The sequence below is a fragment of the Triplophysa dalaica genome, chromosome 19, assembly GCF_015846415.1.
Source record: "Triplophysa dalaica isolate WHDGS20190420 chromosome 19, ASM1584641v1, whole genome shotgun sequence".
NCBI lineage: Eukaryota > Metazoa > Chordata > Actinopteri > Cypriniformes > Nemacheilidae > Triplophysa > Triplophysa dalaica.
In genome coordinates, this window is record NC_079560.1 from 16574131 (window position 1) to 16585599 (window position 11469).

At 37.2% G+C, this 11469-nt stretch overlaps 1 protein-coding gene across 1 annotated transcript in view; it reads right to left on the bottom strand.

Annotated features, from left to right (window-relative positions):
• Positions 1-11469, bottom strand: part of gabrb4 (gamma-aminobutyric acid type A receptor subunit beta4) — a 46469-nt gene that overhangs the window by 10995 nt on the left and 24005 nt on the right. The window contains exons 4-6 of the mRNA XM_056731655.1: positions 8498-8718; positions 3361-3443; positions 990-1127 (exon numbers count right to left, since the gene is read on the bottom strand). Coding sequence (XP_056587633.1) covers positions 990-1127; positions 3361-3443; positions 8498-8718 — 442 coding nt within the window. The remainder of the gene's footprint in view (positions 1-989; positions 1128-3360; positions 3444-8497; positions 8719-11469) is intronic.

The window sequence follows — 11469 nt, forward strand, 5'->3', positions numbered from 1 at the left end:
ACTGTTTTCAGCTAAGGATGCAGAACAAATTCCACCGGGAGCCTTTCGGCTTCAATTTTATCAAAGAGAGAGGGAGGTAACTTTGGAAAGCGATCAGACTGTAATTTAAATAGCAATTGACTGCGAGCGGCACGGGACGTGAGATGACCCAGTCACAGCTCGTTTCCTGTAAAGTTGATGAATCAATATTTCCCCGCATATTTTTTATACAAGCTTGTTGGGTTGCGTTCCAATGAATCTGAATAAACAAGAGCACACAAGGACAAGAGCACTTAAAATGAAAGCTGCATTTTCTAAATTAATTTAAGTTGAACAGCGCATGGTGATAACCTTAAATCTTCTGTAGAGATCTCTTGCAATGCACTGCACTGCTGCCAGTGAAGCTTATCTTGGGCCATTAATTTAGTGTTGGTCATGGGGAGTAACTAAACTAAAAGTCTTAAATACTTTTTTCAGTTTTCAGAAACAAGCCACTGTACTTTCGAACATTTCTAATTTGTTATAATGGTACATCACTTTGTTTTTTAAATTGTATTCCTCCCAAACTTCAAAGGTATTAATGTCGTTGTGTAGCTCCTTTTATTTTTCCAAATGATGACATTGGAATGAAATTGGGGAAGCTTAAAGAACATAGAGCTAGCAATGCTAATGCTAATGCTATGTCAAAAAGTTATTTTAGATCAATGTGCCTCTCCTGGGGACACCGGCCTGTACAGGATTTCGGCTGCATCCTCCTGAGGTTGCGTTTCTGGGGATGCAGGAATCCAAAATATGTGTTACCAATATGCAAACAAATGTACATTGTGCATCATCCAAATATGTGGCTGGTGTTGACACGTCGAAGGGGTTTATGATAAATGAGATGCTCAGGCTCAAAAGATCACCTTAGTTTGGATAAAAGTGATAATCAAATGCAAAAAAAGTATGTTTTTATTTATTTCCGCTGCATATTCCATAATTGGACCATTTGTAGTTTGATTCGTTCATACCTGTTGTGAACCTCACTTCTCTGGACACAAGGCGTAGCTCCACAATGGAGAACTGAGGCAATTCTAGTTTGTCCACACCAGTCACAGCACTGTCCCCTCCTTGCCAGAAGAACACAATATCGTCTGTGGTGTATCCATCTGCATGGAGAAAGCATAAAGGATAATTCATTCTGATAGTACATTCTGAGTCAAACATGGCAGTGAACGAAAACATTTTACATTTAGCAAACCGCTAAATCAATTTATGGTTGGCGTTGTAGTGTTGTCTAGACTGCTCTGAACTATATATTTTAGCGATCTGAGCCGCACGATCAGCGACCAAGCGGTGGGTCGTGCATATAAACAAATCTGCATCTTCTAAAGTGTTTGTTACCCATACAGCTCAAAATGATAAAAAGACAGCAATACTGCAGGGTAGTTTGGCATGCGAATGCGATGAACGTTAACACTGCTAATAAATATACTTACTATTGAATATTAGTGTTTCATTCAAGAGTTTTGACATCACCAGTAACAAAATTCCACTGCACTTTCATTTTTAACATTGTGATTTTATAAACAACGTACACAAAGTTTTGGTCTACTCATATTTCATGAGGCCTATTGTACAGTTAATGACACCAAAGGCATTTTTTTATCAGAATATCAAACAATATTGTTTCAAATATAAGGAAATGTTGATGCAAGCAATCTATGCACTTTCCATGCATCAGCAGGCAGTAGCGCCTGAAACATTTGTCTGCACAGAACAATAAACGGTAAGCATAAAACAATACGCATACAGTGCAATCATTTGAAACACAATTCAAGCTATTTGTCTGAACTGCACTAATGTGACCGTGATGGTCAGGGCACAGCATCCAGGTACCACTGTGTGATCGATAGTGCAAGGGCGGCTCATTGATAAACTGGCAAACACCTTCAATCTTACCTGCATCTGTCAATGGTATTGTGCCACGAGGCCTCAGAGTCAGATCCCTTAAAGAGCATTTATCACTAATGACACCCAATGACCGAGTGGGCAGGTCTGCAGATGTGGGTGATCGCTCTAAATATGCTTAATGATAACGTTTGCTTACATTAGGTCTCTGTGGAGTGTGACCGAGATAAGAAGCGAAAAGTGAAATAGATGAGTGGGGCGAGTTCAAACTCCTGTTCTTCTCAGTTGGACTTTTAGTTCGAGTTTTATGGTCAGCAAGTACGATTTGTCAGAAATACTGTGGTGGCCAATGGCAACTGCTTTGAAATGACACAGGATTTACGTTTTACACAAAAATGTTTATTTATGTGGAAAAACCTTTCTATACCTACATTCATACAGTATACAAATGAGATCAACAACGAGATGAATAGAAGATTACATGCTATAGATCAAGCGACACCAAAATCCGTAATCAATTGTCACAACGATTATTGGCCATCAATTGCACCTAGAATAACATTTGTTTACATAACATGTCTTTGTAGTGTGCATATTAATTTTGTATTTATAAAAACATGCACATAAACATACTGTAAATGTATGCTAAATTTTACATATGTTTATTTATATTTACCAATTGTTTAAATGATACATATACATGTTTTTCTATTGGTATATTTCTCTCAAATATATGTATGCATGTGGATGTTTTTATAAATACAAAATTAATATGCACAGTAAACAGGCCCATATTATTTTAACATAAACTTGTATTAATTCTTTTTTATTAATTCATCGCGCTTAATTGTTTGACAGCCCTAATTTGACCTTTTAATAAATGTATAATTTATTTAATAAATAATATTACTTTATTTAACTTTTGAATATACTTAAATGATATCAATAATTCTTGTTGGTTCTGTCATATTTAATTTCATGTAAGAAATTAAAGGAGAAACATCTTTGAAAAGCATAAAAACAAATGTTTTTGTAAAAAGGGAATTATATTGTAAAAGCAACAAAGAAATTTTGCTCTAATGCTAAAATTCAATTCAAGTTCAATTCTTACTTCATCTTACTTACATCCTACATCAACACTTATTTTTGGTCTTGACTACCAAAAGATAATTTTACAAAATTGAGTTATTACAAAAAATATGTTGTATTTGTGAGAACTGGATGCAACTTGCTGAATTTGACTTGTTTTAGAAGTAGACCACAAAAACACCGATCCATGACGACCACAGGGTGTACGTTACATCCCCTAATTAATATTCTTGTTTATTAGGTTAATAACGCATCTCCTTTGCTTTCCAGACAATTCCTAAACCGCTGCACAGCAAACAGTATATATCGTACAATATGCAGTCAAATGTGCGCTAGTGTTCCATTACGGAAAAAAAGCTTATTTGTGTGCATTGGCATTTCTGCTCACTCAGTGATACTCACAGCTCTCAATCTCCAGGGTGCAGTTCTGCTCATCGAGGGGGTATCGTCTCAGATCCATCATGCAAGCTGCTGTAGTGGTTATTCTGGAAAAAGGAAAGCAAGGAGGCGGGTAGAGAAAGGGAGAAGAGAAAATTAGAGCCACCGTTACCTTGGTAACCTTTAGGAAATCATAGCATAGCCTTGACTGCGCCATGTGGATATCTCAATCATGAGCAAATGTTTGGTATCTATTCTCATATTCTTCAAAAAAGAACATAGGGGAGAAAATTCAATCTATGGTAGTCAAAGGGTGTTTGGAGAGTCTTCAGTCTTGCAAATTTCAAATTCTAGTGAAGTAAATCTGTGATGATAGAGATAACTATCAATAATATATACAGTAAATACATTTGATCTGTCTGATTGTGTCTTTGTTGCCAAGTGCATTTATAAATCTGTTTTGATTGCAACATTATAAAAATTCCAAAAAAATATTCCATATGTAATTCATTTCATAGCAAAAAACGGTCATATATAAAGAGTTTAAACAACCCTTATTTCGACCATTAATTGATTAGTTTAACCACCAACGCAGTGGAAATGTATCCTAGTGCAAGCCTAAAGACGTCAGGAAAGCTAATAACAGTGAAGTCACATTTGTTCACCGTGATGTCTACATGTCTCAGGTCAATGGCAAATGCAAATGAAAGTTCTATCACTGAAGCCTCCTTGTGAACATGCAATTTGTGTGTGTTTGCCTGAATTCGGGGCGTGTGCTGATAAAGTATGTCCTTTGTCAGACGTGTACTGTGAGCGCGAGTGTACACAACGTTCAGTTTTCCAACATCCAGGGTAAAAATGCCTTGCTAGTTGAGTGTGCTGCTCTTCTTCGGTACAGGAGAACATTTTTGTAATGACATTTGCCGTGTTAAATCACACCGATTCCCTTTTACTTTCACTGGTTGTAAGTTAATGGGAAGTGTGGAGGGGAGCAATTCATTGAATTTCAATTCATTAACTATAAACATGCAGATGCATACGCATGGATGCAATGAAATATGGGAACACTGTCTGTTTGTAAGATACCATGTAGGCTAGATTTGAACTAGTGGTTGTTGCTTAAAAATGACTAAAGTGTTGGTGGCTTTAGGTCTCGGGCTTTGTTTTCGAGTGACCTATGAGCTATTTCAGTTCAGTTTCCTGGCCCGATGCCCAATTCTAGAGATAAACTGGGAAGAACCAGTGACAAGCAGTGGGAGAAGTGAATTTCTTGTGTGTTATATCTATGTTGACAATGTTTATTTCAACAGTTCTTTCATAACGGTTCTTCTACTGATTTCTTGGTGCAAACATTATTGCAGCATATGGCCTGTGTGAACCAGCCACAGTGTAAACTAAGAACAACTTGTGACACACGCTTCTGCAAATCTGTGTTTCATTCAATGTATGGACAAATGCATGAAATGCATTTCCAGTAAAAGAGTTTGAAAAGAGTTTAAAAGCATAAAAGCTGACACGCATGATCACTTTAATTATTCACAGACATCTCAGTTGCGAACGTTCTTCGTGTTTAACAGAACAAAGACATTTTTACAGCTTTAGAACAACTTGAGGTTGAGTAATTCATGACAGAATTGTCATTTTTAGGTGGACTATCCTTTTAAAGGTGTGAAGGTGTCCATGGTGCACATCTACAGTATGTGTCTTGTAGCAGCAACTAGTTTTCTTTAGAAAATGTACTTACAAATTCAAATGAATAACCAGAACTAGAAGCACTAAAATAATAAAAAAGGCTTAAAATGTCAAATGTGATGTTCTTTTTAAAACCTGTATTCTATTGTGTCTCTTGTAAGGAAATGCCATTTCAGAAACATTCTTTTAAGAGCAATACCATATATTACTGCGTGACATATATCTTCTATTATCTTATCTTGCTTAGTCTTTGTTTACACAAAGCTTAAATGACTGAGAGTACAAAGTTCAGAGCACACATTCACACTACGCAATTACAGAGCACATTTTAACAGCTAAGCAGAACATTTTGACAGCGTTTCCAAACCAGGAGCTCATTTCTCAAGCCTTTTCACAGCTGCTTCTGGGTACCTCGAGACTAGCAGAATGCAAAACGCAAGTTTGTTAGAAGTTCCTGATCAGAAGTTTATCACTTTACACTTCATCCACGTTTATTTCCATATACCATACAAATCTACTCAATATGACAGTCTGTGGCTTCTCTACTTTCTGTTAATTTAAAAGGACAGTTATAAAAATAATAATTCTGTCATCATTTATACACCCTCATGTCATTCAAAACCTGTATATGACTCTTTCTTCTGTAGAATGCGAAGGAAGATATTTTGAGAAATGTGTCAGGTTTTTATTTTCCATACAATTGCAGTCAATTGGGACCAGTTGTTAATTGTTTGCTACTAACATTCTTCAAAATATCTTCTTTTGTGTTCAGCAGAAGACACGAGGTGACTAAACAATGAAGGAATTACAATGTTTGGATGAACTTTCCCTTTATAGGAAAGTCAGTTCAATTGACTGCCATCTTGGAAATGCACTGGGAAGCTATTTTCTTTACACTGTATGTAATACACAAGCTCCTTTCTAATTATACAGATGAAGAATTGTTTACAAATCTGCATTTTTTTTTAAATCTGGTCCAATTTATGCCAAAAAAGTCCTCTATGAACTGAAAGGGGCTTCTGTTTCGATATTCACTGCAGTATATTGCACATAGATTTTTCATTGAGTGTCTTATCTCTTGCTCCTTATTATAATTCTCCTGTCCACATCCCTCTAGTTTCACTACATCCTGGGATTATTGAATTATTGGTACAAATATTCAAAGCTGAATCTATTTCTCCGGTGACCTGCCGGTCACAGCTGCGTTGATGCCAGTGGTGTTAAGCTTACTGAACAGCGTTGATGTATGAAATATTGTGTTGGACAATAACAGACCCTACATAGAAAGCGCTCTGGTGGTGTATATATATACATAATCTCTACAATAACAATGAACATGACAACAGCGAACGCCATACACATGATTGTGGAGTTAAATTAGGTAATGGAGCATAGTAATGTAGCTATTACACTGCCTTCTGAGCATTTAACTGTGGACATCCTATAATTAGCATTTAGAGGCGCGTTTGTTTTTAGCTCTGAAACGCTTTGAATTGAAACTGCTTCATGCAGCTAGGAAGAAAACAATATCCCTAAAAGCACATTATTTCTATGTAACATGTGCTTGTTCTCATTTGAAATCTATTTCATAGCCCTTTCTTTAGAAACCTCCCCTAATGTTTCGTAAATGTGGTGTAAATCGTCAGCTGCTGTAGATGCTCAGTGTAAACATCCTATAGAATCTGATCCCCTTTTACACAGTGGTTAAAACGCTACAATATGAGCATAAGCCTTTTTTTCTTCCAAATCCCAGCACAACCCTCTGCATATTTCTAAATCTGTGCGTTTGTGGGTCATATGGAGGATGCTTTGCATACGTAACGTGGCTACGCTAAAGCTGACTAAGGCACATTAGCGAATTCGAAATCCCTTTTTCAGACCCAGCAGGCCATGATATGATAATTAAACATTAACAACAGCCCTGACTCATGAATAATTGAAAACCGACAATGGCCTATTTTGTGACATTATAAAGAGTGGATGTATCGACATTGTAAACATCCACGCTGTGATGCCCCTCGAATTTATATTCTCCACGGCATTCAGGTTTGAGGGACCCGTGGCTTCACTGCTATTTCTTGATTCCACCTGTGCCCGAGCCTCTTGGAAAGAGGAAGCAGTTTGTCATCTTTCATTATTGATAGTCTGATTGAGTCGGGCACCCAGAGCCTCCAGGTTAATGCATCGCGGAGCAGGCAGGGGAAGTGGTTTGTTTTTACGCCTGCGTCGCTGTTTGTCCAAAGGAGGACAACATTTGGTACGACAGTGTTTGGACGTCACAGCATCCGTGTAATTGTTTGTCTGGTACAAGGGAGACACGATGTAAAAAATGTTAAGGAGTTATTTCATGGTTCAACGTAAGCGAAAGCAACGTTTACCAAGTCCTTCTGAAAGAACATTGGGCCTAGTTAAGAGCTGTCAACATCTCCACCAACATGTGCAGACGAACAAAAACTAAATTTAGCTTGCTCTTTAATGTAGCGTTTTAAAATACTACAGAAAATACTCCCAAAGTTTAGCGAGAGAAGAGCTGTCACAGAGTTTGAGCTAGTAATGCATAAAACGGCAAAGCATCATCCTCATATGATCACATTTTCCACCCAATATCATTAGCGCCTTCATTTTCAACACGGTCTGTCAGTGCTGTGAACCATTAACAGATATCATTCACACACCCCAAATAGAAACCTCCCCATAGATAACCTGCCCGCCAACCACAACGTCGAGAAAGTGTTGGGCACTTTTCTTACAGTTTTCAGGATGTTCCTAAATGTTAAAGATTGCAGCTTGAAATACTTGACGCGCTGTGCTAACGTGTTGTTCTATTAATAGTGCACATCAACACTTCTAAACAAAGCAACTTATACACAGATATACATTTTATCAGTACGTGTGTTCCCTGGGAATCAAACCCATGACAACTTTACTGTACTGTCAACTCTTGCAAGCAGAGAAACAGTTTATTTACTGTATGAAGCATACTAGCGTAAGGGTTGGGATCATCAATTGTATGTCTAAATTGGCAAAATCTATGAATTCTCTTCCATTTATGCAACTAGCAAGTCTTGCTAATTAACATATTAGCATTATTTAATATGACAATTGCTTAAACTACGCCCTTAAAGTCACCATACAATCAAACAGGAAAATTCTAAGTGTTTTACACAGTGTTGTAATGATTATTATAAATGATCTTTCAGTGCACACCATTAGTTTTTTTATTTTACTTTAATCAAAAAAATGAAGCTCCTCTCCCCTCTGAACAACAACTCTTCACCACATGACGTCAGGTACTTTGAGAATACTAATTTGGGATTTCCCAGATTTGGGAAATACTAATTCTATTTTCGAATACACTATTTAGGACGGATAGTATTGGAATTGGGATGCAGCTTATGTTCTGTGATATCGAGAAAGCAGCCCTCCTGTGTACAACACAACTGGGATCAGTAACTGTGATGTGATTTACCTCAGTCCGTACAGAACAGTGCCATCCGGGTGGAGGCGAATCATCCTGTTCTTCACCGTCACGCCGTGCAGGAAAGACTTCTTGTCATTCAGGAAGTAGGTGTCTGGCAGCCATAACTGATCAGCCACACGGTTGTCCAAAGTGAGGTTCAAAGCCATCTCAGAGTAGGCCAACCGCTTGTCCCTCCAGCTCTGCTGGAAATACATGGTGATGGTGTAGTCCTGCAAAACGAACCAGAGAAACAACAGAAATTAGGAGTGTGTCAAGTTTGTTGGCAAAATTTTGAGGTGCAGCATTTTTTTAACTTCAATCTTTTTTGTTTCAAATAAATAAATAAAAATCTGTTTTCAAAACTGTTTTATCACAATTCGCAACTGTAGACTTAAAATAATAATTTAGAAGTTGAGCTGGCAGGTGCCAACATGAAGAATGTAAAGTAGCTTGCAATGTTACGTTTTGAACAGAGATGGCGACAGAGATTCAAATGTTACAGATAGCAGCCTTAAACACTTGACTTGGCAAATGTGTTATTCTTTTACAACGCCAATTATGAATCCAGTTTATAGATTTTACGTTATTATGCACATATTCAATATTTAGTTTGGTGATTCTTGAAAAAAAATCCAAGTCTCTGTAACAGTCTTGACAGCACGTTCATTATAAACGCTTTCTATTGAAGGGAGGTTATGCAAACATTATAAACTGGATTAGGATGTGTACCAACGTTGATATTGATAATATAAACAGCAAGAAAATGCATCTTTGATTGGATTAGATCAATCCGAGCAGTGACTTTTGGATTCAGAGCAAACAGGACTGAATGGATCCACTGATATGACTCATCTCTGAGAACTCCTTCAGCATTTTTAATGAAACAAGCGAAGCTTCCGCACAGAGACCAGACTGATGTAATAGGCCTGGGTTTACGTATGTTAAACGATTTTAAGCGAACGGTCGGTTAAGACATGAAGCAATTGGGCCACACGGACATACTGAGAAGAACAAAGGCCTTGCTAGTGTTCAGGTGCAATGGCAACCAGCTTGTGAATTTATGTGATTCCTTACTGATCCACTTAACAGGACTTTAACTGCACTATGGCCGGAATACACTACACGACTTTAAACTAGACATAATACATTTTTTGAAGCAGACTTTCTGCAACAAGTCCAGTCTGAAAATCTGGGCAAAATCTGATCAAAAGTCTTGTAGTGTATTTCACCCTTAACAGTGTTAACTTGATGAAAAAAACTATATGCAACTACATTTTTAGTGACTGTAATATTGATGGTAGATCATTTCAATTTTAGACATAAGCTAATGTATTGTATACTCATTACAAATGTAGTCTTTGTAGTCATCTTAAAATGAGAGAAAATACGAGGCAAAAAGTAGACAATTTATATATTAAAGAAATCCTTAAATGAACCCAAATGACACAGTAACATGATGCAGAAACAGATGGGATTGAATATGGCACCATGTTTGATTTGAGTGGTGATATGTGTTTGGTTTTGTTATCTTCGTAATGATTTTTGTTTTACTTCAGCTATCGTGACAGTGAGCAATTGAGAATTCTTGTTCTTGGTAAAACATTTTCAGGCTCACATCTTTTTTTAACAAAAACTTTTCGATGAGTTTCCATTAATGAACAGTGACAAAAATGAACTGATTATAAAATAAGCTTCATATTATTACATTTCAAGTTTCACCTTTTCTTATGTGATTTTAATGTTTAGAATGTTATATATCTTGTTCTGTTCAAATAACAGCTGGATCTTTTCCCTAACAGCTATGAAGAGTTCTCTCTCTGTGAAACTTGTTTGGCAATCCCTCGCCTCTCCGATTTCTCTGCATTCTTCAATGTCCAGAGAAGATACAGTACCACAAACATCACATGCGGGATCGTCGAAACAGCCCAGTACAAAGAAATATCAGCAATCACTTCATGAATCAAAAAGTCTAACTTGTTTTTGTAGAAGAAGGAGAAGAGAAAAGAGTGCAGAAAACAACTTCATATGTGAGAAACTTCTTCTGCCTGGAGTAGGATAGAAAACCTCTGGTGGTCCCAAATGGGATATTGCAGCGAGAGCAAAGAATCTGATCTCTATGACTTTCCGCATCATCTATCCTGCCTCTCACTTCCTCTCTCTTCTCTATCGCCTTTTCTCTCAGCCTTATTTAATAAAATCTTTCTGCGTATGAACTATCAGTTTTAACCTCACAGGTCCATCGCACTGGGCAGATGTTTAATAGAATGTAGTAAACATCATGGGGCAGTTTCCAGGACAGGCCTTAAGGCTAGTCCCAGGCTAATTTAAATGTTAGAGGTGTCTTAATCGAAAACAACTCGCCCTGACATATCTTAAAATATATCACCGGGATTGTTTTGTGTAGATGTGCCCACCAGTGTGTTTTTTGTAACGTATGATTTTAATAATGACTTAAATTTAACCAATGCCTAGTCCTGGTTTAAGATGATCCCTGGAAATCGCACCCATGAGTGTGGAGCGGGTCATGAATGGTACTATGTATTCTGGTACAGTCTATATCGAATAAAACTAAAAGGAATTATAGTTTTACTGCAGGTAGATTATCATTTACAACTGCACGTGTCGTAAACTGCCAGTACTCTGTATTACTGTTAGATTTGCTGTTTATAGCAGTTAGGTCACGTTAAGGAACACATACTTATAATTTCTTGCCCTTATAGACTTTAAAAAGAATTTGCGTGATTTATTCCTGTAACCTGGAACTTTACAGACGCAACATATTTTTATCCATCATCCTCGCTCCAGCATGTCTGGATGAAAATGTCTAGTTTTTGTGCTATTTGTTTACAACCAAATAGTTAAGACCTTAGATATGTCAGATGTTCTGTTGTTTTGAAATTAAGCGTTTTTGAAGTCAGCGTGCTGTCTCTTTAATACCTGGGAGCGATTTCATGCAAAGTTTAATCTAGAAAAAAGCCCAG